Source organism: Panicum virgatum, chromosome 5K (genome assembly GCF_016808335.1).
Source record: "Panicum virgatum strain AP13 chromosome 5K, P.virgatum_v5, whole genome shotgun sequence".
Classification (NCBI taxonomy): Eukaryota; Viridiplantae; Streptophyta; class Magnoliopsida; order Poales; family Poaceae; genus Panicum; species Panicum virgatum.
The window spans coordinates 49,228,891-49,255,311 of NC_053140.1; the positions used below are offsets into that span (position 1 = coordinate 49,228,891).

General features: G+C 52.7%; 5 protein-coding genes and 1 non-coding gene across 6 annotated transcripts; 2 read left to right on the top strand and 4 right to left on the bottom strand.

Moving 5' to 3' along the window:
- Positions 1-6,071: 6,071 nt before the first annotated feature.
- On the top strand, positions 6,072-7,060 carry LOC120708122 (dynein light chain LC6, flagellar outer arm-like). The gene is made up of 2 exons (XM_039993236.1): positions 6,072-6,496; positions 6,653-7,060. Exons 1-2 carry the CDS (start codon positions 6,176-6,178, stop codon positions 6,794-6,796), a joined length of 465 nt encoding a protein of 154 aa, XP_039849170.1. The 5' UTR covers positions 6,072-6,175; the 3' UTR covers positions 6,797-7,060.
- Positions 7,061-7,164: 104 nt separating this feature from the next.
- Positions 7,165-7,250, bottom strand: TRNAY-GUA. The gene is given in 2 exon segments: positions 7,165-7,200; positions 7,214-7,250. It is a non-coding gene; the product is annotated as a tRNA-Tyr (tRNA).
- A 1,316-nt stretch (positions 7,251-8,566) lies between these two features.
- On the top strand, positions 8,567-11,856 carry LOC120708119 (rop guanine nucleotide exchange factor 9-like). The gene is made up of 8 exons (XM_039993233.1): positions 8,567-9,324; positions 9,479-9,715; positions 9,822-9,938; positions 10,042-10,196; positions 10,282-10,356; positions 10,436-10,711; positions 10,793-11,113; positions 11,227-11,856. The coding sequence occupies exons 2-8, from the start codon at positions 9,490-9,492 to the stop codon at positions 11,626-11,628; spliced, it is 1,572 nt and encodes a 523-aa protein (XP_039849167.1). The 5' UTR covers positions 8,567-9,324; positions 9,479-9,489; the 3' UTR covers positions 11,629-11,856.
- Positions 11,857-12,199: 343 nt separating this feature from the next.
- LOC120708120 (aspartate aminotransferase, cytoplasmic) lies at positions 12,200-16,952 on the bottom strand. The gene is made up of 12 exons (XM_039993234.1): positions 16,606-16,952; positions 16,409-16,480; positions 16,257-16,318; positions 15,527-15,610; positions 15,202-15,301; positions 14,995-15,115; positions 14,666-14,829; positions 14,419-14,556; positions 13,659-13,780; positions 13,464-13,558; positions 12,838-12,958; positions 12,200-12,520 (listed from the first exon to the last, which is right to left on the bottom strand). Exons 1-12 carry the CDS (start codon positions 16,837-16,839, stop codon positions 12,436-12,438), a joined length of 1,398 nt encoding a protein of 465 aa, XP_039849168.1. The 5' UTR covers positions 16,840-16,952; the 3' UTR covers positions 12,200-12,435.
- Positions 16,953-17,910: 958 nt separating this feature from the next.
- On the bottom strand, positions 17,911-22,891 carry LOC120708124 (homeobox-leucine zipper protein ROC9-like). The gene is given in 11 exon segments (XM_039993238.1): positions 17,911-18,986; positions 19,073-19,434; positions 19,539-19,713; positions 19,834-20,049; positions 20,130-20,231; positions 20,347-20,613; positions 20,616-20,741; positions 20,869-21,051; positions 21,136-21,253; positions 21,920-22,164; positions 22,301-22,891. Coding segments are annotated over 11 exon segments (2,220 nt in total). The 5' UTR covers positions 22,373-22,891; the 3' UTR covers positions 17,911-18,632.
- Positions 22,892-23,031: 140 nt separating this feature from the next.
- On the bottom strand, positions 23,032-26,039 carry LOC120708121 (probable protein ABIL5). The gene is made up of 8 exons (XM_039993235.1): positions 25,655-26,039; positions 25,477-25,559; positions 25,216-25,363; positions 24,776-24,875; positions 24,375-24,414; positions 24,186-24,277; positions 23,590-23,672; positions 23,032-23,385 (listed from the first exon to the last, which is right to left on the bottom strand). Exons 1-8 carry the CDS (start codon positions 25,802-25,804, stop codon positions 23,290-23,292), a joined length of 792 nt encoding a protein of 263 aa, XP_039849169.1. The 5' UTR covers positions 25,805-26,039; the 3' UTR covers positions 23,032-23,289.
- Between the last annotated feature and the right edge of the window lie 382 nt (positions 26,040-26,421).

The window sequence follows — 26,421 nt, forward strand, 5'->3', positions numbered from 1 at the left end:
GTCGCTCTCGAAGAACTTTGTTAGTGAACGCCGGAAGCGCGTCCTTGTGGTTCCGAAGGTAGAACCACCCTCGACTCCACCCGGCGTTGTTCGTCGTCATCTTGCTCGAGATGTAAAGGTTCCTCCGGGTCGGGCGGACGTGGAGCGTCCGGCCACCGGCGCGCGCGTACCGCCTCGGCTGGTTCCGCGCGTTCTCGAGGAAGAGTTCGCCGCGGAACAGATGGACCCAGAGGTCCCAGTGGGCCTCGATGCCGAGGTACCCCTCGCAGACGGCGACGAAGACCGCCGCCTGCGAGATGGAGTTGGGGCTGAAATTGTGCAGCTCCACTTCGTAGTAGTCGCATAAGGCCCGCAGGAACCTACTGACGGGAACGCCGAAGCCTCGCTCATGGAGGCGCACGAAGCTCACGACGTAGCCTTGCGGGGGCTTCGGCTCGGTCTCGTTCGGGTGCGGGGAAATCCATGCCGGCGCCCCCAAGTCTGGGTTCCGTGGCAGCAGCCGGTCGGCGACCAGCTGCTCCAGGACCGCCACGGTGGTGGAGGACTTCCCCCACGGCAAGGGCTCCTGGATGTCCGACATGTCTTCAATTCGAAGGGGAATGTGGGAGCAAGAGCTCTGGATGGCTAAGGTGCTTTTTTCTCCTCTCTCTCTCTCTCTCTCTCTCTCTCTCTCTCTCTCTCTCTCTCTCTCTCTCTCTCTCTCTCTTTCTCCTTTCTCTTCTTCCTTCCGCTCTTGGCTGCGGGCTCAGGATGCAGGGGAGGCGGAGAAGGCGAAGCAGAATGAAGACAAATGGCCAGGTGAACCCGGAACCTCCCCTTTCTCTTCATATTTATTTCACCATGACGGGCGCATCCGCAGCCATGGCCCAAATCTACCGCATTGAATGCGGTAGATTTTGCTATCGCTGACGGATGGGCCCCACGACCGCGGAGTCTCCCACGCGCGCACGCAACAATAAATGTGGCACGGTAACCGGCGGGCGCGGCGCGACTGTTGCGCTATCCCATCCGTCAGCCGCCGCCCACGCCGCTTCGTCTGCCCGAGGCGGACGCCTGAAAAGGCGCGCCCACGTCGCCCGCTACCGGCGGAAGACCCGCACGCGTGTGGCTCACGGCTCTGCGACGTTTTCAGATCACAGCGGAATATTCCTTCATAGGGTCTCTTTACCCTCGAAGGAATCGCATCTCGAGGCCCTACTGATCAGGGGGTCGAAGCCTGGCCCTTCAGGGGGTTCGACAGGCGCCCCAGATCACCAGAGTCAGGGACTGCAGGGATGTGTCGTACAAGCTACCCTCGAACACGGAGTTCGAGACATCCTACGCAGTGTTCAAGGCCAGTCGAGGGTGCCTAGAAGGGGGATCCCATCGAGAGAGAGCATCGAGCCCTCGGACCCTATCGAATGGGTCCGAGCCCCGCCTAGCGAACCCTCGCGAGCGCTTTATAGGACGTGTCTATGGACCACGAGCCGACCCCTATCGAACGGGTACGGACGTCCGCTTGAACAACCCGCTAATAGCTCACTGAAGCAGCCATAGCTCGCGGCCCGGGCATGGGTAGCATGGTGCGCTTCACCCCTCCTCCCTGCGGAAGGGCGACGAGGGTCGTAGTCGAAGTCGAGGGTTTTCCCTGAATGCCTTCACACGGGCCTAGGCTCGGGGGCTCCTCGCACACCATGGTTCAAAACCACACCCTCGAATAAATCAACAACCGTCACTTATGAAGCTCCACGTGTAAACCGAACCCCCCGCTATTAGCGTACGTTCCCCTAACGGCTAAGCTGAACGCCGGGTCGCTGTACCAGCACTGAGAGTGCCGAGGACGGCTGAAAAAGTGCCGATGCCGGCTGAAAAAGACGCTGGACGGCCATCCCAGTAAAGCTACCCAGCGGGACAACGTTTATATCCCTTGGACGAGCACAAACTATCCTCCAAGGCCTCGGGGGCTACACCCGCGGGTGCGCTGACGCGCCCCCGCGAAGGTGACTTCACACATATTCGAGGGTCGTGACTCTATGTACACCCCTATAACCTCAGTGATCCTCCCCGCAAAGGAGGAAGGGAACTTTATTGCTCAATGCAAATAAAGATTACAAAGGGTCACCGGCGCGAAGCCATCGAAAGATACAAACACGTTGTCACCTACGTGGCAATTTTCCCTGTCTTGGGGAGGAGCGAGCGACGAAGAAAGGCACTGAGCCCCTAGCTGACGCAACAGCGAGGCTGCTAGGGATGCGAGAAGCGGCCCCCAGACCTCACGGGTCCAGCGGGACGCTCTCCTCGCAAGCCTTCTTCTAGCGTCTCCTCCACCGAAGACCACGCGGAGGGTCGAGCTGGCGGACAGCGCCCTCCGCACCATCTCCCCGAGAGCAACCTTGTCGCCGGGGGGGACGATACGAAAAACAGCCGTCGGACCTGGCGCCAGCGCCCCGGCCAGGCGTCTCCATCCCCCTTCAGGCTAGGGGACATCGCAGAAGCATGACCCCATGGGCCCAATGCTCTTCTGCTGATCCCACTGAGCCTGGGGGATGGAGCGCACGCCCACTCCGGTCTTCCCCTACCGCTCGCAAGCATTCTTCTAGCGCCAAAAGCCTAAAAAATCCAGGCCACCCCATCTGGGGGCCGGTCACAAAAAGGCAAAGGAAACATTACAAGATTTAGGCAATGCTGGAAGAAAGAGTTGGGAGGCTGGAGAAGAAGGGGAACCCCGTGACCCCTATTTATAGCTGCGTCAGGCACAAAGCTTCAAGCTTGTCAAAGAGCGGAGGCTTGTATCGCCCGTGACGAAGTGACGCTCCACGAGCAAAGGATGTCCTCGGTCCCCACGCCGAGACATGACCAAGCAAAATAAATCGGAGCTGATCCCCTGGACGCTAAGCGGTGCAGCATTGGCTCTGGCCGGATGCCCTCGAACGGCGCACCGTAAAGCGACCAGGAACGCCGGGGCCAAGGCCCTACGTACGGGACAACGCGATGGGAGCACCAGCTGCCAAGCAGCGGGCGCTACCATCACCCTGGCCCCCCTCAGCGCGCGGACACGTCTTGTCCTTCAAACAAACAAACAAACAAAGAGGCGCGCGCCTCGAAGCACTCCTCCCACGGGCGTACCACCCCGACCGGTGAGTTGTCACATCCGCCGGGCTGGCGCTCAGGCGCGTCTGGCGGGTGCACGACATTGAATGATCACGTCAAAATGGAAATCCCCGAATTACCCTTTGGCCGAACCCACTGATTCAACCAAAGCCTCGGGGGCTACTGTCGGGTATCACAATTAGGGATACCCTAATTGGGGTACTAAGATCGCTCTAAAAACACAAAACACCTATTAAAATAACTGGGCCCACAAAGGCCCACGACCTGCCTCCCATTCGGAAGAAAGGAATGGACTCAAAGAAGCCCAGCGTGCGGCCCATTCACTTCCCCCTCGAACCCGCGGAACGATCTCCGCCTCGCTCGAGGGTCCCTCTCGGGCCAGCCGGACAACCTCCGCCTCGCTCGAGGGTAGCGGATCTGGCCTCGAGCAGGTGACTCACCTCCGCCTCGCTCGAGGGTAGCGGATCTGCCCTCGAGTAGGTGACTTATCTTCGCCTCGCTCGAGGCCGTCTCTCGGCACAAGGGACAAACGGCCCCGCCGCCCAACCGACCGCCGTACGAAGGCATTAAAGGCCAGCCACTCCGCCACGGCTCAAAGGACGGGCGGCGTCAGACTGCCACTCCCACAGTGGATGTGACCGGGGTCCCCATCTGCTGACTCCGGTCACCATTCCGCCATACCGGATGCTGTAGCAGTGCCTTGGGACCTGCACGCGGAACAAGATGGGCTCGGCACTGCTCCCATTACTGTTCTGCCGACGCCGACCATCCGGACTCGCCTCCCACTGGGGAAGGGGTCCGGGACTTCCACGTGTCCCCCGGACCTTCTAGTGTGCACGCCCGCACTCCCACCAGGGGGTCCGGGACCACCACGCCGCCTGCGGGACACTGCAGGACGACCGGCGCGATCTTCACAGGACCAAGGACAATGTCCAGGATGACTGCGACGCGCGCCGCCTTCCCACAGTGTACTTCCTACAGTGTTCGACCACTGTACCCGCGATTCAGGGGAAAACGACGACTTCCGCGCCCCTACACTCGTGTACGCCGCCCCCTCCTTGTGACTATAAAAGGAGGAGGCGGACCCCCTTTAAGCCTCTCTGGGCTCTAACTGGACTCTAGGCTGCTGGCTAGTTAGTCTCTCTCTCTGGTTTCTATCTCCCAAGAGAACTCTCAGCACTACTGAGCATTCATCTCAACCGACTCCACTCCTAGCAGAGACTTGGGAGCTTCCCTCCCTCTCTCGCCTCGCTTGTATCCCCTACTACAAGCACTCCGGGTGCAAGATAATACAGTGCCCTCGCACACCCCTTTTGCTGGACGTACGGCCCCGCGGTCGGAACCAGGATAAACCGTGCGTTACTGTGATTGCCTCTTGCATCATCATCTGGGACGAGGAAACACGCAGCATTTACTAGTTGGGATCCAGGCCCCCAGGTCGGGACACCGACAGTACGAGTGTATAATATATTTTGTTTGTAGTAATTTATATCTTTTATACGTGGCAACTCATGTTGATAATAGATTTTATTTTTGGCAACTTTTGTTTAAATGTGTGAAACCTTTTATTTTTATGGCAAATTTGTATATAAATTTATGTGTATGACAACTTACTCCTTTTTACTACTTATGTATATGACATTTTATATTTGTGATAACTCATGTGTCAACTTTGTTTTTATAGCAACTTATATATATTTTTTTGTGAGAACCTTTATCTTATATGTGTAGCAACTTATATATGTATATTGTAGCAACTCCTTCAATAATATCAAACTCAGATTCGCACATAAGTTGCTACTAGTGCAAAAATATCTTTAAAATATATGCAAGTGAGATTTAGTTTTGTTCGTCTCATCACGTAGAACACAATGGTGCAATCGGTATTCAAAACAGAGATTATATGTACTAGATAAAATATTTTTATGAAGAAATTGCATGTTAAGAAAATTCCAGCAGCCTGCATATGGGTGGGAGAGAGAGAGAGCTAGTAAGGTTGGAAAACACGATTCTGTACGGATAGGAGCATAGTGGAAGAGTGGAGCAATTTTCGCGCGACGGGTTGCACGTTAACGGAGTTCAAAAAAAAGGGAAGAAGCACATGCTTGTGGCCTGTATTGAGGAAACTTCTAGAGTCGAAGGGGAATGAAATGGTTGGCTGCAACTTGCTCCCATGGCACATAATTGAAGTGGCTATCCTTCGAAGAACAAAAAAAAAAAAACTGGCGTAGCATATAAAATCGCTACTGGTATGGTACTAGAGCAAAAAAGACAAGGAATCAAGTATGCATAGGGCTTTGCGCTCCCGTGGATCAGGACCGAGCCCCCATCCGGCACGCACTCTGCAGGCCCAGCTGAGTATTCTATACGTGGCGATCAGATCCCCCCGGGGACTTTTCCAGCCTCGCGCTGACGTGGGGAGCTCGCCATGGCCCATGGATAGGGGACCAACAACATCGCAATTAAAGTAACAACGAAAGATTAGTACTAACAACTTGTCCAACTAACACGTTTCTGCTAAGCTAGCTACTCTGTCAAGTTTGAATCGGAAGCCCGGGTTCTCCGAAAGCCCGAAACCAACCGGCACGCCACAAAATCCACGCGCCCAATTCAATCACCCCGGAAAAAAAGAAAAAATTAGGCATTTAGGTTTGGCGTTGGCCATACCCGACACGGCAAACCACCCATGGTTACCACGCGCGCAGGCTAGTAGTAGACTAGTATTACCTCCGTTCCAAATTATAGGTTGTCTTATTCAAAAAATTTGTGTAAACATAGTCAAATTTAAATAACTCTTGAAGAACTTGTATTAATAAAGCAATCCACAACAAAAAAAGTGATGTTTTGCATAAGTTTTTGAATAATACGAGTGGTCAAACTTAGAGTTGGAAAAATCAAATAATAATTTGGAACGGAGAGAGTAGTAACGATCACAGCAGCCTGTTCAAAATCGCTAGACGCGTGCTTTTCCACAGCAATGTGATGCTAACTGAGATGAAGCCATCAAGCATTCAAGCTCGCTCGCCGTCGCCGCTGAACGAACCGGAGTCGCCAGCACGTCAGCTTGACGCGGATCGGCGGGTGCATGTGGGCGGCGGACGGCACCCCGCGTCTCCCCTCCCTCTCCGGCTGTATAAAAAAGGACGGGGAGGGATGGAGGCACAGGCAGCAGTGGATCCGCGCACGCCTCTCCCTCCCGAGTGTTCTTCTTCTTCTTCAGGTCCCGAAGCGGCGGCGCGTGCTACCGGAGAGCAGGACGCGAGACACCATGCTGGAAGGGAAGGCGATGGTGGAGGACACGGACATGCCGGCGAAGATGCAGGCGCAGGCGATGGCGGCGGCGTCCAGGGCCCTCGACCGCTTCGACGTCCTCGACTGCCGGAGCATCGCGGCGCACATCAAGAAGGTAACCATCCCGTCCGGTTCCGGTCCCCGTGCTCAACAGCTTGGGTCGGGTTGCTGCATCAACTCTGCAAGCAAGAGTGAGATCTGTGTGCTCTCCCAGAGGGTGGGAGGGAAACCGTGCTCAATTGTAATAGCTTGGATCGTCGGATTGCTGCAGGAGTTTGACACGATCCACGGCCCCGGGTGGCAATGCGTGGTGGGCTCCAGCTTCGGCTGCTACTTCACGCACAGCAAGGGGAGCTTCATCTACTTCCGGCTCGAGTCGCTCAGGTTCCTCATCTTCAAAGGGGCGGCAGCCTAGCCCAGGTGCAGCACGTTCTCTTTTCCTCCGGCTTTTGTTGAGCAAAGCCTACCTAGGGAGGCGCCGCGGCGGGCGGTGTGTGCGTGTCTGTATGAAATTGGCTCGCTGTATACTATGAGGGTAGGATGTAACATCGGCAAGATTGCAGAACGGTGGATTTCATCGCTGGTCGAATTGCTTCTTTGTGTACGATGAAATCCAGGTGTATGAATTTGGTGGTGTATAAATGGAAATTTGAAAATATTGGGGATAATTCAAATCCAATCTTAGCAGCGAAGCACGCCCGGCAGGATTAGAGTTGCAGTCCTTTGCAGCTTGTCTTCAGGAAACGCAAAAATAAATAAAGGAAAATGAAAGAAAAAAAAGTATCCGACCTGCCGGATTCGAACCAGCGACCTAAGGATTTATCTGCAAGCACTACAGTCCTCCGCTCTACCAACTGAGCTAAGGTCGGATGCGTTCCATTCAGGCTTAGAATATTAATAGTATGCTACTCATATGTCAACAACTCCAGCATGTGCCATTGTATCTGTTACGGGATTTCACAATGTCATCGCGGTCGCTCGATCCACTTTTGCTTTGCGGTAGCATCAAGTGATCATTCAGCATTTGCAGTATAGATAACCTTGCCAAATCTCTGTTGATGAACACTGACAGATTCGAGGTCAGAAGTTTGTACTGAACACTGCTATATTGAAAGTGGAGATGATCTTGTTGCTGTCAAGAGTGGCTAGATCGGTATGGGATCTCTGTTGGCAAACCGAGTACAAACATTGCCATCCAAAGGGTTATAAGCACAACTTCAACATGGTCAGGTGTAGCTTTTTGGAAGCAAGATGTCAGGAGGCATATCTAATTACTGTGCTTGTCCATGATATCCATTTATGGAATTCTGCGCAAGCCGTCAGACTGAAGACCAACAAGGTTCAGTCGAGGTTCAAATGACCATTCAGATGACAACTTTGACCGAACCGTATTCTCGGTGTTGACCTGCAGTGTGCGCCAATGCTGGAGGCTGTGGCCTACTGGCATGTGTAGTTTATTATGCTTCCGGAGAGGCATAAGGCGGCAAGGACTTAGGGTAGATGGCACTGTGAGTCTGTGTAAAAGTAATTGGGGAGGCGCACGGAGCTTTCCCTGCAGCCTGTGAAGAGTTCAGAAATAATGGGTCTTCATCATTGGTGCGGTTTTTTATGAGCAATTGTACAGATTGCAAAAGTTGGAAGTTTCTGAGTGACTGATACAGGCAGGAATAGTCGAAATGGGGGGTGTTCATATGCTGGTCAGCTGGTGTTTCAGGAAGGATAGGACATAGGGTTTTAGGATAGTATAGTCAAATTCAACTTTTTAGCTTTAGTCTTCTATTTTACGAGGGTGGTTACAAACATCATATCTCTGCCCTGAAAAAAAGGAAATGATCAGTTATCCATACAGAAAATTTATTTCCTGAACCATTGTCCTAAATGTGATGGTACTCTATAGTTCTCAAATCCTTCCGGCAGTACATGTTAATCCTACAGGTGATCAGGTGCTAAAACTGAATTTACGATTGAACGACCTGAACTGCCTTCCTCTTTGTGCCAGCTCTGACGAAACTGAATGGCCATCCTCATTCAGACATAGCTTCTTTTAAAAAATTCAGACATAGCTGATCCTTCGGAGTTCATGGGCAACGACTGCATTCATCGTGGTTGCCCAACAGGTTCCGGCCGCCGCGAGGGTTGCCGCCGTCTCAGGAGGAGATTTGCAGTGTGCATCTGCGGCCCGCGATGGACATTCCCAGCCCCAGCCTCCGCGCGAGCTCAAGCCGCCGCTGCCGACGATAAACGCGATCCAAACCAGGAGCTCATGTCGGTACCTGCAACTGAGGCTATTGAATGGAGAGGAGGCGTACGATCTTCCTAAACTGTGGCTTCTGTTGCAGACACTTTAAGCGAGGGACACGTTACGTAAAGAGGCCGCACATTTTCCAGGAAGGCGCGCGAGGTTGACCTATGAGTTTGTCGTCACAAATAGCAGCTTCATCCAGTGGAACACGTACAAACAAACATGTGGCTCAGGCATTCAGCCAGTGCAGTTTCATCCATTTGCAATTCTGTCTGCATGGTGTGCAAGCAGCGGCCAGGCGCATCGATCCGGCAGGAGGAGCGAGTGAGAGGGCTTCTTCGTCTAGCTCCATCCATCCCACATTCCCACCAGCTCCCGGGCCGTTCAATAAGAGAAGCACTAGCAGGGAGGGAGGGGACAGCGGCAGGCTAAGAATGGCAGGCGCTTTCTAATAATAAAGCGAGTGCCACTCCCTAATTATACTCCCCTCTCCCCCTTCGCCACCGGCCCGGGGCCTCCCCTTTCCGGACAAGACAGATGACGATCCATCGAAGCCGATCCATGGATGCCCGAGACCCACAGGAATCATCCATTATTCGGAGCTAATCATCATTCCAGCGCACAATCTTGGGCGAGCTAGCTCATCCTTCCCGGCGACACTAGCACTCCGCTCGAGGTCGCGAAAGCCGCACCCCTTGCAGGTATGCCCCCCGGCATCATGGCGATCTTCCTCTCCCTCCCTCCCTTTCTTGGGCCCCGCCATCTATCGAGTCCTTTTCCGTTGCCGCTGTCATGGGGGTGCGGCTCGGCCGGGTGTATGATGATGGGGTGCCGGCTGTGACGTGAACGCGGCAGGTCGACGGTGCATGGCCGCGAGCGCCGGGGCGCAGCTGGAGCGGCGGAGCTCGGTGCGGCGGACGCAGGGCATGGCGCAGGAGGAGGAGCGGGGCCAGACGACGGCCGACGAGGAGCTCATGCTGCGGAGCCAGGCGGGCAGCACCGAGCCGGCGGGCGGGTCGGCCAAGATCGGCGCCGCGCTCGACAAGGACGGCGCCGCGCCCAAGCCGCGGGAGCAGAGCGCGGGGCCTTCCGGTAAGTCCGAGTGAGATGTCTTGGATGGGGATGGGTGCGCCGCCGAGCCGGCCAGCGGCCGCGGCGCCGGGTTCTGACAGGCGTCAGGCGGTGGCGTTGCGTGCAGAGATGGACCTGATGAAGGAGAAGTTCGCCAAGCTGCTGCTCGGGGAGGACATGTCCGGGTCCGGGAAAGGGGTGCCCTCCGCGCTCGCGCTCTCCAACGCCGTCACCAACCTCGCAGGTGATGACTTGCTAGAATATGTAGTACTCGTATCCTGCTGCCGAGACCGGGAAACCTGCTCACTGCAAAGGCCACGCACGGTGTTCCTTCCATGCACCCGCAGCCTCTGTGTTCGGCGAGCAGCGGAAGCTGGAGCCCATGGCAGCGGACAGGAAGGCGAGGTGGAAGAGGGAGGTCGGGTGGCTGCTCTCCGTCGCCGACCACATCGTCGAGTTCGTCGCCAAGAAACAAGTCCTGGACAACGGCACCGAAATGGAGGTCCGGCCGGCGACCACACCTGCATTTGCCATTGCCATTCCCAGATCGATCCTAATTAACACTCTGTTCTTGCTCGTCGTCGCAGGTGATGGGGACGCAGCAGAGACGGGACCTCCAGGCGAACATTCCAGCGCTGCGCAAACTCGACACGATGCTTCTCGTAAGCCCCGCCACGCGTGTCTCGATCGCTAGACGCGTAGATGAAAAGTCTGATGCGACATGGTGCTCACGGCGGGCAGGATTACCTGGACAACTTCAAGGAGCGGACCGAGTTCTGGTACGTGAAGCGCGACGCGTGCTCGGAGAGCGAGAACGAGGGGTCGCAGAGGTCGGACGAGAAGTGGTGGATCCCCATCGTGAAGGTGCCCCACGCCGGGCTGTCCAAGGCCTCCAGGGGCTGGCTGCTGCACCAGAAGGAGCTGGTGAACCAGGTGCTCAAGGCGGCCATGGCCATCAACGCCAACTGCCTCATGGAGATGAACATCCCGGACACGTACATTGACACGCTCCCCAAGGTCTCCGACAGATCGACATGATCGACGATTTCTTCTTTTTTATTCTTCTTCTTCTCTTCTCATGGCTTGGGTGGCCTGCAGAACGGGCGAGCCAGCCTCGGGGACGCGCTGTACCGGATCATCACGGACGTGGAGTTCGACCCGGACGACTTCCTGTCGACGGTGGACCTGACGTCGGAGCACAAGATCCTGGACCTCAAGGACCGGATCGAGGCGTCCGTCATCATCTGGAACCGGAAGGTGCATAACAAGGACGGCAAGTCCGCCTGGGGCTCCGCCGTCAGCCAGGAGAAGAGGGAGCAGTTCGAGGAGCGGGCGCAGACGCTGCTGCTCATCATCAAGCACCGGTTCCCCGGCATCCCCCAGTCCACGCTCGACATCGCTAAGATCCAAGAGAACAGGGTGACTACTTTTTTATTTCAACAAAATTAAAAAAAAGAAATGGGTCTTGTGTACTACTAACTAACAAGCACACACGTCGATCGATCGCCATGGCCACACTACTGTATATATAGGACGTCGGGTTCGCGCTGCTGGAGAGCTACTCCAGGGTGCTGGAGAGCCTGGCCTTCAACGTCATGTCCCGGATAGAGGACGTCATCCAGGCCGACAACGTCGCGAGGGAGAAGGCCAAGAGGGACGCGCCGGCGGAGGGCGCCGGGCGCCGCGATCCCCAGAGCAACGGGGGAGAGGACGACGACCGGAGCGGGACGACCCTGCTGGACTTCATGGGCTGGACAGGGGGGGACTCGGAGGGGAGGAACGACGACTGCTCGCCGCCGCCGCCGCCGGAGCTGCCGGCGCAGGACGACGGGAGGCTCATGAAGCTGCCCAACATCATGACCAACCTCAAGCAGACGTACATGGACAAGCTCGACTTCCTCAGCGGGAACAGAAGCCCCTCAGCTCGCCATTAGAGACGGCACGGCACGCGACGAGATTTTGCATGTATCGTGTGTGTGTGTGGTAGTAGTGTACATAGTATATATTCTGGATTAAAACACTGGGCTCTCGCTTGAGTAGCCCGTCGTGTTGTATTCCTGATTTTGCAAACACGCGCGCGACTCCCTCTCCCATGTATGGTTTTAACTTTTAAGGGACTGACCACTGTATCAGAGCCATCAATAAATAGAGAAATTTAGAGCTATAAACATTCTCATGCCATAAACAGAGCCTTAGCTGATGTACTGGTTGATGCTGATTTGCTGTGAGAGAAAAATACTGCTGGCTAATGGCTGGTGCTGATTTGGTATGAGAGAAAAATATTATTGTCGATTGCCAGCAGAACAGAGTGACAACTACGGAGCACTGCAAGCACGAAGCAGATACTAGCATCATATCCCCCCCCCCCCCCCCCCCCTAGTTATCACTTGAGTAAGCAGCAGCAATACATACTAACTTGAGAACCTCTGAGCAGAGGAAGCTTCCAACAGGCAAATAGCAGCTTCACAAAACTGTTACAGGCCGCTGATGCAGTAGGATAAATACTTGGCACTGATGGTGCAAAAAAACATATGCATATGCGTCTTTTATATTTGGTGTCTGAAAGCACCATGATGTTTGAATCCGTCAGTGGAAAACTGCTCCGATAACAGAGTCAAACATGTCTATTAAAAGGCAAATTACAGGAGTTCTGCCAGTAAATACCACTAGCTGAGTCCTCAGGACACTGCTGTTGGTGATTTGGATTTTATCCATGGAGGAAGACGGCGAGATGCTGTCATTCACTTCAGTTTAGTAACTGCAGCGTGTATGGCATCTGCAAGATGGGGCAGATTCTTCGTGTTCAAACCAGCCATACTGATCCTCCTGCAAGAAGAATTTACTCGTCAATATGGCAGTGTCAGTTGGGACTTCCCTAATAAGGTGGCAAGAAAACTAATCTTAGTTACTAGATCAATGTTCAAGACTGTAGATCAAGATTGCTGACTTATACTATGTCCTTAAAAGTCCTTAAACATTAATACCAAAGTGTTCAAGTGATTTATAGCTATACTTCTATAAACTATTAAATTAGGGAAACGCCAATCTTATCCACAATTAGTAGTATTAAGTAGTAATTACACAAATACAAGGGTACATGTACATATATAAACTAGTGTAAAAAAATTGAATTAGACATTTACCCGTCTGATGTCATGTAAATGTGGTATTCTTGCCTCATGAAGGCCACTTGCTCGCTATTGAGCCCAGTGAAAGTAAACATCCCAATTTGCTTAATGATGTGGCTCCAATCTCCAGGAGTTCCTGCACGTTGTCAACAAGACTCAGCAACTTTATGGTAACTGATAGGTCCAGAAAACTTTTTTATTCAAAGAAAAGACAACAGAAAGGAACAGTACATTGAATAATAATAATTTCTGGACTAGTGCGGAGCAAATGTAACATTTAACCTTTCAATTCATAATCTAATATAATATTCTCGGCACAGATTAACAGTGCGCCCCAAATACTTCACACATAGATTGATTCAACGTTTTAGTGTCAGATTCAATTACTTGAATCAACTGAGGTGAGAAAGAGGAAACTCTGTTATTTCGCACAATAGTTGCTGACAACCCAAGAGGATATTTGCTGCAGAATCAACTACATAGTTGCCAAATAATCAATAGCACCAATCCAGGACAAAGAAACGCATGGCACCAAGTTGCATAATTTCAACATAAGATCATGAAAGAAATACTAGGGGAAAGAGACTACCAAGTTACTTCACATAGAACATTTAACCATATTGCAGGCAAGTAACTATTACCTCTGGATTTTAGCGCATCAAATAGCTGTTCCCTCATGCTAATTATCCTATCAGCCATGGCCTTCAGTTCCACAGTCCATTCATTGAACATCTCACTAAAATGTAAATAAATGAAATCAATATAAGGAACTAAGTGGTTCATAGTATTCACTGGATCCACCCATAAAAAAGGCATTGCAATAGCTAAAATGTTACCTGTCCCTGAGTATGGTTGCCACGACAGAGGAACCATGAAGAGGAGGGCTTGAATACATAGGCCTAATCACAAGCTTGAGTTGACTTTCAACCCTAACAGCTACATCAGCACTTCCACATACCTGAAGCATGAATTGCAATGAATATGAGTATTATGACCTTCTGAGGCATAAAAAATGTTAAGATGGGCGCAATGTAGAAAAACTATCCACTTCCGATAAATTAAGGTGTACAAGACAAACAGACAAACTTAGTAAGTAGTCAGATAATTTTTAGAACAATGGAAAGATATAACTGTCGTATGTAACATTGATGACTACTAAATTTACACATCCATGTAGTACTCTAAAGATGTGAAAGAATTTAACCCTAACTAAAGGCCAAAATTGTAATAATCAATGGCAACAAGTGACTGACAATCTAAAACTGCCCACAAAAATATATTAATGTTTATCTTCCATAACAAAAAAAAGATAAGAACTATATGAACTGACATATCTAACGTGACAAATAAAAGATAGAGGCAAATTTGAACATTTGCGACAAAATTTTCCATGCACCAATCAATCCTATAGCATTGCTCAGATCAGTTGAGTGGACGTTATAACAGTCATCTCCAAAAACGAGACAAAGATAGCTCTGGGTTACAAGTTGTTTAATAATCTTTGAATACCAGAGAACGATGCCAACAACTTGAGTTTATGACCTAGAAGGCTAGACCTGAGTAAAGTCAACAAAAGCTAGAGTGAAGATCTCTTACAATGCTCAAAGCACCAACACGCTCTCCATACAATCCCATGTTCTTAGCGTAGCTCTGAGCCATGAGCAATTCACCACCATCAGCAACAAACATGCGCACTGGCTGGGCATCTTTGTCAAGACTTCCACTCGCAAAGCCCTGTAAAGTGAACAAAAACCAACAAATTATGTTAGTGATGAGTGACATCAGACAACCAGATGTGTTTTTGCTATGTCAAACCAATTTCAGATTGGGTACGTCTACATACTTGATACGCACTGTCAAAGAATGGAAGCAATGATTTTGATCTCATCAGCTGCCTAATCTGTTCCCACTGATCAATGGTAGGATCTACCCCAGTAGGGTTATGGGCACAAGCATGCAGCAGTACAATTGATCCTAAAGGAGCAGAACTGAGGTCTTCCATGAGTCCTGTTAAAAAAACAGATCCTGGATCAATGACAGAGCCATGACACAATTTGCAAATATGAAATATACAATACATGTGAAAGTGCCCTGATCTTGTAGCATACTCGCTTTATTAAAGCATGGTAGCAGGTTGCAGGATTGTAGCAGCATGAAAAATTAAAGTTATACCGTTGAAATCAAGACCACGGGTTGCAGGATCATAGTAGCGGTAGCTCATGGCAGTCAATCCAGCTAGGGTGAAGACTTTTGGGTGGTTTCCCCAGGTTGGTACTGGAATGTAGATAGTGCGCTGGAAGAAATTTGTATGATTTAGCGATCATGCACTTTAATCAAGTGAAGGAGCGAAACTGAAAGGACACAGGAGAGTTTCTTTACCTCATGGTAGTGCCTTGCAAGAAATTCACCTCCCACTCTTAAAGAACCAGTTCCTGATAGGCACTGCACTGTAACAACCCTATTCTCCTGAATAGCAGGGCTGTCCCATTTTTGCGGGGGGAAAAAACATCAGTTTTCTGAAGTGTCCTAAAACAGAGATAAACACAACAGGTAGCCAAGTAGGTAGATATTTTATGTAGTTAGACTTCAACACTAAGAATTGACAGTTGCTAGTACGACACATAAATATCACAAATGGGAGCAGTTGACCCATAAAAAATCATCAACGGGAGGAAATGGATAGATAAGTCCCACAGAACAATACCTGTCAGCACCAAAGATAAGCTTAGCGCTCAACTTATTGTATTCAGCCAAACCAGTGATTGGTAGGTACTCCTTAAATCGAGACCTAGACATAGGGAGGAAAATCATATTTAAGATACAGCACCAATATATCATAAATTTCCACGCTGACAGTTTTCCACACGCAGAAGTGTAGACACAGACAGGACACATTGCAGTGTTGACAAAGCACACCCAGAAAATATACAAAGTTGAAGTCAATTTTCCAGTTACCAAGATCACCTAGATATAGTGGGTCAAGTAACAAAAAAGAAAAAAGAGTAGAGGGAAAGCCATACACGCAATTGCAAGGTCGACTGAGGAATAATAATCTTACACGTAAGTACAAGAGAGCGGACCCAGTGTTAATAAGATAGAAAAATGAAAAAAAAATAGTAGCTCAAACAGTTGAAACAAAAACGGTATAAGGAACAGAAAGGTGACCTACAATTCCTTAAAAAAAAGGTCACCTACAAAAAACAAGGGTTCAATTACAGAGCACTAGAAACGAGTCAAAAATTATTGTGGTTTTAACGGAAGTATGAGTCGAACTAAGGTGCGTATCCACTATCCAGATGTTAGATCCAGTGAGTAATTAAATACACTTTTGTTTCAAATCGGGAGCAGATAGGAACTTGAAGCCTGAAATTTCAATATGCCCAGAGGCACGACCACGGAATCATGCGGATCATCTGATTTCACAGAAGACTTACGGGTCATTGATCAGCATCTGCTCGGCGCGCCGGACCACATTCAGCACGAGGGGCTTCCCTTCCTGCACGGATCAGAACACGACGAGGGGGCGTCAAATCCATGTCCAATCCAAAACAACACAAGGGGCCATAGAAGGTTCAACTCCTCCCACCTCGGTCCGGTAGGCGCCGACGCCGAGGTTGACCTTCAGGGGGCTGGGATCCTTGTTGAACGCAACCGTCACCTGCGCCAGGCACCAAACAAGCACCACCGATCAGCCGGAGCAAATCCACGAGGAGCGACAGCGAGCGGGGCGCGAGATCGCCCGGGGAGAGAGAGAGGGAGGAGGCGGCGGCGGGGCGGCCTTACCCCCAGGATGGGGTCCTCCGGGGCCTGCGCGATGCCAGCGAAGATGGAGGCGACCTGCGACGCCATGGTTGGGGACGATTCGAGGGTGGCGGAGGTGTCTGCTGCTGCCGCTGCTCTTCGTGGGGAGGAAGGCAGCAGGTGCCGCGCCAGCGTACTTAACCTGCGGTCGGCGCTGGGGCTGGGGCTGGGCTCCTGCGCCTGCGCCTGCGCCGCGCGCACGCTAGCGGGGGCCATCCGATCCGGGTGCGCGGCTATCGTGCGCGTGCTTGGCGCGGGGCGGGGGAACCGAGAGCTGGCAGCGGGGAACGGCGTGCGCGTCTGCGTCTGCGTCTGCGTCTGCGCGATCCGGGACAAAATCCGGGTGCGGCCGCCGGGTCGCTATAAAACGGCGGGCGCGGCCGGGCAGTGACGTGGACGGTTGGTTTGGGCGGACTCGTGGACGCGCCGTGTGCGTGCGGGCTGGTCCTTGCTCGGCGCCGCTGCTGGCGTGGGGTAGGCGTGGCAGCCTGGCAGGATGACATTTTTGCGCTTCTTTTCTGGAAAGGATAACGTGCCGGCTAGGGCGAGGACCCATGATATGCGGCTCGCAATCGTGGTGTGTGCCGCCGCATATCTTCCGCGATCCTATCGTCGCCACGCAAGTGGTGGCTCGCACGGTTGGGGGGGGGCTCGACGTCAACGGCGATGCCGGCGGCCGGATCTGGGGAAGAAACGGGTGATGGCGGTGCGTCATCCTCAGATAATGAGTCGCCACGGTATTCAGCAATCAGCATGCGCTCCAGGTATGTAGGGATGAATGGCGTTAAAAATTTCTCCACGTAATCGCTCGCTCCCTTATCTTGTTCTCTTCTAGCTTGCCCTGCAGCGACGCCTCGCTCTGCACCAAAACCATCACCAGCTTGTTTGTCGAATCTGTGGGTAGCCTGCGCTCTGCGCCACAACCATCACCGGCTTCTTTTGTCGAGATCTATGGTTAAAATGTTCAAGTGCGGGTCCTTCTTCCTCTTGTGAAACAAGTATAAATTACTATAAAAAAAGAGAAACAAGTATAAATTGTAAGAACATACTTTGGCATTTTGCAAGCAACTGTTATATATACATATACGTTCAGGTAGATTTCCAGTCCGTTCGGATTGTGACATCGTTTTCCCGCGCCACGCCTCCGGTAGATCAACGACCCTCGCACCGAAGGGCCCTCTTGATATTGCCCAGCGCGCACGACGCCAGGCCGGCCACGGTCTCCGCGGGAGAACAAGAAGTAGGATGGATCTGAGGAACATAAGAAGAATAAAGGAGAACAAGGAATTAACTTTCAAAGGACAAATTACTTGAGTAAAGAGTAAGAGTTCATATAATTTGTTCGATACTCCTCCTCGTATGCACTCAATATTTTAACTAGCGACTCTCTTGCATTTATATGGGTTGGGCTTGATACGTGCGCGCAGGCACATCTAGCGAACCCATTCGCTACCACCAAAACTAACACTAGGCTTTCTAGTGGGGCTGTCCATAGTGGTAGATGCTTCCTCCGGTTCGTGGGTGCTGACAATATCCCCCGTTCTCAACTCCGATCGGGGCTCGTGACGGTGCGATGACGCCCCCCTCCTCCGAACGTGAGGACGATGGTCATCTACTGCCAAGAGTTGCGAGACTCAGATTGGGCCAATGGAGCACTGCACGAGAGGACTTCGTGATCTCGTGGACCGTCCGGTCGAGTGGGCTGTAGCCTCTTAAGAGGTTCAGCCTAGCCCCAGCCCAACGCTGCGTCTTCTTGCCACCAGACGCTGCTGGCAACTTTGGCAGTTCACCATCCACCCCCCTGCCTGCAGTCCCGCTCAGGCACTCACGCCGACGCATTGCTGTCGTTGCATGATGGCGCTCCGCATCCATCCCAACCCCAACTCGACACCCGCCAGCCGTGTCAGCGGATCCCGTGCACCGCTGCCGCGGGCGCTTGCAACCGGGCAGCAATCTTCGGCGCATCACTTTGGCCGTGCGAAAATTTTGATGTTGAACTCCGCCCTATGTCATTTTTTGGGCTGGCTTCGCCACTGCTCCGCGGCGTCCTGCGGGAGCGCGCCGTCGTTCGCCGGCGACATGCTGGCCAGCGCCTGGAACGCCACGGTGACCAGCGCTCCGCACGCCGCCGCCCTGTTCTCCTCCTCCTCCTTCCGGCACGACGTGATCACCGCGGGCCTGCACTCCAGCCCGTCCGGCATCACCGCGAAGCCGCACGGCAGGACGGCCACGCCGCTCGAGTCGTGCCCGTCGATCACCGCCCGCAGGGCCGCGGCGTCGACCGGCGCGTACGCCACGGTCGACTCGCAGGGGCCGGTGCTGCTGTCCTGGAGGATCCACTCGCCGTCCTGCTCTCCCGGGGCCTGACATCGGACAAGGAGCGGCAGTGAGACTGATGATGCGACATGATTGGCCGGCTCCGTTCCGTCAGAGACGAGATGAGATCTACGTATGCCGTGACGCAGTTGCCGCGGTCCTTCCCCTTGGCCACGCTGACGCGGCTCCGGACGGGCCGCCCGGGCGGCAGCATCACGTCCCACTCGTGCCGCCGCGACGCGTCCCTGAGGAAGTCGAGGAGAGCCGCCGGGTTCACTGGCAGCCACGCCGACAGCACGGCGCAGGCGACCAGCCCGCACGGCTCGCCAGGGTCGTCGCCGGCGTTCCTCCGGGACGTCACGCGGACGCCGCCGCTGTTCGACGCCTGCCCGCTCCACGCCAGGCCCCGCGATCCGCCGATGACGCGGCACAGGCTCGATGCCATCCGGTGCGCGAGCTTCAGGACGCTCCGCCTGCCCGCCAGTGTGGCGACACCTGCACGCACGAGCGAACGAGCGATCCGTAGTTTCAAGTTAGCCATTGCCCATCGACCGTGCCGCTGCACGTTCCATGTCCAGCAACAAGTAGCTGTTGGTTACCGGCTGAGTCCCTTGCCGGAATGTTGGTCGCCACCGAGAAGACCATCCGCTCGCACTGGAGCCTGAGCGCCGCCACCCAGCGCCTGGCGCCGAACGTCAGGCCGCTCGCGGCCGCCGGCCGGCACATCGACGGGACCGCGGCGTTGCGGCATGTGGCGTGCTCCACCCAGGTCACCTGGGTTCGCACACGAGCAGATGAGTGAATCCTTAGCAGTTGGCACTTCCACGGTGCCGTTCGGTTGGAACTGGAACGGCCAATGATTCGATTCATGTCGTGTTCGTGGGATCGCGTTACCTTGCAGCGGCCGTTGGTCTGCTCTTCAATGACGCACCCTGAGGGCTTCTTCAAGCACTTGGAAGCCGTCGACGACGTCCGTGCATCCGGCTCAACGTTGTCGACGGAGACATCGACGACGGCCCATTTGTCGGCGGTAAGCTTCTTGCAGTGGCGAAGGAAGCTCAACTCCCTCGTCGGTACCAATGGTGTCAGCGTCTGGACCTCTGCGAACATCTGAAGCCAGCAATCGCCAATCGGTCAGAATTTAGGCTGACCATTTCTCGATCAGGAGGTAAGAACACGTCTTGGGTTACCAGTTGCACGACACCGTCTTTGTCATCATTCTGGCCGGCACGGATCACAGCCAGCGTCGCGGCCTTCGAGATCATGGTAGGAAATAGCTCCATCCATTGGTTCTGCACAAGGATTCAGAGACGAAATTTCAGCGATTCAGTGTACGTCTTATGTCACGGCCTCAAGTTTCAACGCACTCTGAAGTACCGAAAAGGCTATGTGAAGACTTGTGCATACCGCATCCATGAAAGCATTCACGAGCTGCGTCGTGTCGAGGAAAACAACCCCGGTCTCCCTCGACGCCTCAACCGACCACCCGGCCCGCTGCTCTCCGCCGCCAGCGGGATCATCGCCGCCGCGCTGGAACCGCCGCGCGTACTCGTCGTAGTTGAGGACGTCGCGGCCGGTCTCGAGGCTGCGCACCCAGAGCGGCTCCCCGGCGGAGCACATCGCCGTCAGCTCCAGGATCCTCGTTCTGTCGTGTCCCGAAAGGCCGCCGCCGCCGCCGCAGCCGATCCGGATGGCGCGAGCCGAGCGCGACGGCGAGGCCGGGGCGGCGACGGCGAGGCCGGGGCGGCGACGGCGAGCTCGTCGGCGGCAGGGGTTCCCAGGGTCCCGCGCAGCCTCTCCACCTGAATGGCACGGCACGGTGTATTCCCCGTCCACCGTGACCGTGTGTGTGTCGGTGTTAATTTGCAACCACGCGCAGAGGGCTAGAAAAGAGGTGGCGACATGGTGGCGTGGCGCACGCGAGCGAACCTCGGCTTTGAGCATGGCGTTCTCCAGCCGGAGCTGCTGCTCTTCCGTGCTCGCGGCGGCGGCGGCGCCGCAGCCCGGACAGCGTGGCGATTTCTTGGCGAGCTCCCGCATGGCGCGGTTCTCCCCCTGGAGCTTCTCCAGCTCGGACTTGAGCAGCGCGTTCTCGTGCCGCTCCTGGGTTGCCTGAGCAGATGATTATTTGAGCCGCAAGTTAGCCAAGTGCATTTCGGGATCCGTGGGATCAGTCTGCTTGTAGAACAGCATTACCTTGATCTGAGTTCGCCGGTTCTGGAACCAGAACTTGACTTGGCGTGCGGAGAGGCCGAGCTCCTGGCTCAGCTGCTGCCGCTGCTTCTCGTCTGGATGCGGGGACTCTTTGAATACCCTGCTCACTCGATCATTCAAAAGAACACCTCAGCTTAGCACTAATTTGAGGACCTCAATTTTGCTTTGTTCGAGGCTCTGTTTGGCTATCTCACTAGCACACCTAGCACAAATTTTGACCAATAATTAGAGATACTAAATAAGTTAGTTTATAAAACTAACTCCACAATCCTGCTCTATTTCGCGAGACGAATCTAGTGAGTCATTTGACAGCATAATTAGAGGTCGATTATTGTAGTATTACTGTAGCCAATCAATAATTAATTACCGTCATTAGATTCGTCGCGAAAAGTTACACTCATCCGTGAAGAGATTTTGCAAATAAATTTCGTTTAGTACTTCATATATGTAAAATTTTCTCGTTGCGCTAGTTGCGTTAGGAGAACCAAACATGGCCCCGAGTGCCAAAGAACAATATGCTACCAAAGATGAGTGAATCATCCTAGTACTACTTTTTTTTTTATGAGATTATCCTAGTACTACTTATGGGCTGGGGGTGTCTCCTGGACACCTCTAGCCCATCACGGTCTTGTCGGGCCGGCCCAAGAAACAACTACGCGCATCGGAAATTCTCGTGTTTTGTATGCACGCACAGACCACCCGTGGGGCGGTGGGGAAAATTTCAACACGCGCAACGTGGACGGAGGAGGGGACGGCGAGAACTCACGCTTCCATGGCCTTGATCTGCTCGGCGGTGTGCCTGTGGTAGCTCTTCCTCCTCTTGTTGTCGCCCCCGTCTCCATGCCCCGCTGCTTCCTCCCCGCCGGACTGCTGGCTTCCCGCCGCCGTGTTCTCGCTGCTGATCTCCGCCGCCTCGCCTGGTCTCAGTCTGATCCCGCCGCCGCCCTCATCGCCAGCATCCACTTCCTCCCCACCAGACGCCGCCGGCTCATTCCGGCCAAACCCACCCGCCTGCACACAGGTCACAGGCACAGCGAACGATCGAGCAAAACGGCGTGTCAAAAAGCTACACAGGATCACGCGTGTTAATTTCCTTAGCTCAGGGAAGATAATTAAAGAGAGTCGATTTCGATCGGCGGCGACGGACAAGCGAGAGGGAGAGCGCCGGAGCCGGGAAGAAGTCCTGGGTGCGCGGTGGTGGTCGGCTGCTGGATCCCATTTGCCCGGCCCTGAACCTGGAGCCAGCAGGGGAAGCCTATGGCCTGGCTAAGTGGCTAGAGCGCCCCTTAGCTTGTTTTTGCAGGCTTGAGGGTTGGCAATAATGGCATGAAGGGGAAGGGAACAAGGAAGAATTACGTGCGAGAGATCTGCAGGGTGCTTTACTAACTAATAAAGCTCTAAAGCATGGCCGATAATCAGGCGCACGGTGTCTGCGTGCCGGGTATATAGACGCCGGCGGACAGGCAGTTAGGGGTTGAACGGTAGTTGCGCGCGCGGGGCGTGCAGGGCACCCGGCGACGGCGCTGATCTCGAAGGAGATGACGATGCCGTGAGCTCATGCTCGTTTGAGTGCGCCTCTGCTCGGCTGCTCATGCCTTGAGCTTAGAGCAAGCAAACTGCTGCTCGGTGTCGTGCCGTCGTGGCACTGGGCGTTTCCCAGCTACCTAATAAGACGAAGAATCCCACCTGCTCCCCGCCGCGGTGACGCAAAGGTAGCTGCATGACTTAACTAGTTGACAATGTGGACGTGCTCGTGCCCTTTGTTGGCTGCTCTTGTACAGATCGAGCTTGAAAGGACTTAACGGTCAGTGGCCATCTTCCCGTTGCTAGTCATCCCTTTTTCCTAGTTATTATTATTAAATGACAAAAAGAAAGAAATTTTGGCTTTCAATAAGCATGCTTTATACTTTAAACACACTGTGATAACATGGTGTGTTTGCTAATGCGTGTAATAAGATTGGCCTGATCCTCTCTCAATGAGGAGAGTGAAGCCGAATAATCTTTTCCATTATCTAAGGAAAAGTAAGTCGGTCCCTGGAGCAAATGCTTTCAGTACTACACTACTGTTACATAATCCGAAAAAAAGAGGGAGGGTACTGTTACACTATCCCGTTGCCGCATTTGGGGCTTGTCAGGTTATGCATGCCGCCTAGTTTTCTTGAGAAATGACAAGATGTTACTCCCAGTATTGGCCTTCTTCTTGTTATCATCACCTAGAACAATGTGAATATCCTGAAAAAAGTTAAAAGAAAATTATTCTTCTGATCAATATAAGCTGTAACAAAATTAAATCTTTACACGCGAAAGTATTTAATCGATTTGGTGATGTCTATATACAATGTTATGCCCACAACACATATTAGACAGAAATATCTTTACGTACTTATGGTTCTGTTTAAATTGTGAATAGTTTTTGTACATAGAAGTAAAATATACCTCTGCTCTAAAAGAATATGACCTTCTTAGTAGGTTCCTTGGGCTGTCATCAAAACTTGTAGATGCCACGGTATCTTCTTTCCCTAATAACAATTTTGATAGGTCAACTGAGTACTAGAGCACCAGATCAATAGACATACATATAGCAGACCTATCATGATTATGGATTACTGAAATGATAACAAACATAACTTAACTTATGCACCCTTATATGACAGAAATTTGAACGCATGATAAACGCTAGCACAATTTTTTTTTGTTTTAAAAAAGCCAGTATTGCCCCCTCTGTTGATGCATTTATGTTCAAGCTGTCGCTACAGAATAACTATTCAGATACGAACTATCAGACTTTTGCTAAGTTAATGCTTTAAAAGGATGAAGAAAACGATAAGGACATATGGGATTAGAGACGAGGAACAACACTATACACACACACACACACACACACACACACACACACACACACACACACACACACACACACACACACACACACACACACACACACACACACACACACACACACACACACACACACTAAGAATCATATTTTTTCCATGTAAACATCACCACCAATACTATATTTTATTATTTACCGATGGATGGTTGAACATCATAAGGCTTGAGAGCGAGGCCAGCTCCAGATAGTGTTGGGCCAGTAACTTTTAGGACTTCCGGATCACTTTTACTGCAAATGAATATCGCAAAAACTAGTAAGTTATGCATGGTTTACATAGAAAATAGAGAACGAAATAATAAAAAAATAACAAGTAGTGAGAACAGACCTCGAACTAGCACCATTCTCTTGTTTTGTCGTTTGAATAGCTGTTGAAAAAATAGCATCAATTAAATCAATAATGACACAACCATAACTATTGAAATCAGTTAATTTCGAAAGAATTTAGCCAAATGACACCAAATAAAAGGTAACACCGTTCAAATGTAAAATTATGCAATCCTTCTTTACTATTTCCGTGGTTCCTAGCAATATTTCAGACAGGAATGAATGACATTTGACCAAAGGACTACATAGATATATACGTGGATAAATTGCACATGGCAAAGCTCAACTCAATTTCTGTTTGCCGTAAGTAATTCATGTTGTAGTTGCAATTATGTTTACCAATGATTCTCTAATAAACAACTGTGATATAAATAGCTTGCAATTAAAATAAAGAAGCTTTACATTGTGAGATGTAGCGACGATGATATTGAATGCCATCAGGGTCTCCTCGTACAGTTAAAAGCTTCAGCGAAATGGCATACTGTTCGCATGTCAAAAGTCTCTGGTTCATGGACAGAGCACAGAAAAATTCAGTGAATCATTGAGATTTCATTGGTCGTTGTTCATTGGAAGTCATAGTAAACTATGAGAGAACTTTCATGAACTACGAGAGGAACACGATGCAGCATGCAGATGCTGGTGTTGACTTCATAAACTTTTATTTTGAATGAATCGGCACGAGATTGTGCTCGCGGCATTGTACAGAGAAGGGTTTGTTACATAGAACAGGAAACTTGTAACAAACTAAGAGCGAAAGGCCGGAAAAAGCTATCATTCTCCTATCAGCTGCGACAGGGACTTCCTAAACTGTTGTGAAGTTTGCAAGCGAACAGAATTCCGACCTGTTTCAAGAAGTTGATCTTTCGTTCTGCCTGTGTGACGTCAGCCTTCTCCTGCAGCTTGTGCTCAAGCTTGGACGAAACAGTCCCCAAGTGATCAATCACAGCAACAACTGCATCGCAGATGTAACTCTTTGTACCCTCCAGAATCCTTCAATTCACCGGGAAAAAAAGTAAGCACACACTTAATAAATTCAAAGGAAGACGAAAACACAGAGGGAGACGTCTCAAGGGCCAAGGAGATAAGCTCCGCGGTGGGCTTACAGCTTCTTCTTGTCGGTCTTGAGGAACGCCTTCTCGCAGCAGTCCGCGGCCTCGTGCAGCTGCGCCCGCAGATCCTTGAGCTCCTGCACGACCAAGACTTGCCGAACCCGTCAGTTCACTACGACTACGAGCACGCGGCAGGACCGAGCAGAACGGAGGCGAGCCGCGCTCGACGTACTCTGAGCGCGCCGTCGAAGCTCTCCGCGCAGGGCGCGCCGAGCCGCGACGCCGACCTCCCGAACGGCACCGCCGCCGCGCCGGCGCCGCTCGTCGACGCCGCCCCCGGCTGCTGCTGCGTCCCCGCCTTGCCGGCCTCCGCCGAGTCCATCTCCCTCCCCCACCTTTCCCGCGCTACCCTCCGCGCCGCGGCGCCAAGAAACTCCTGAGGCGGGGAGACCAGGACGGGAGCACTGTAGTAGCAGGGCTGCAGGGGGCGATGCGTCGCTCCCTGTGCGGCTGTGCTTCGGCTCTACAGCGGGCGAGTGCTGGCGCGGAAACGGGCACGCGCAGACGAGCGCGAAGCGAGCGGCCGGGGACAAGCGAGCGGGAGCAAGGAGACAAGGCGGCCAGGCGGTCGCGTGATCCCCCCTTGGCGCGGGGCGGCCCCCGCGCAGGGACCGGATGGGAACGTGGTGAAGGGAGGCACAGGCACAGGCACGCGCGAACCCGTCGCGACGTCACGACGGGCTTTCCCCGCGGGGGAGCGCGCCGCTCCCTCCGACCCCGACGACTGCGCTACCCCCCGGACCGAGAGGCTGGCTGGCTGGGACGCCTGGGCGGCGCGGCGGCGTGCGCAGGGCTCGTCACGGGCGCGCCGGTACGCGCGAGGTCGGTGCAGCAGTGGTGCCCGGTTGGATTCTTGCGCGTAGCGTTTTGTTTTGGTGTCAGGCAGGACGTGCCCATCCTGATTAAGGAATCTGGTGGTTGTTTATCGGTTCGATCCCC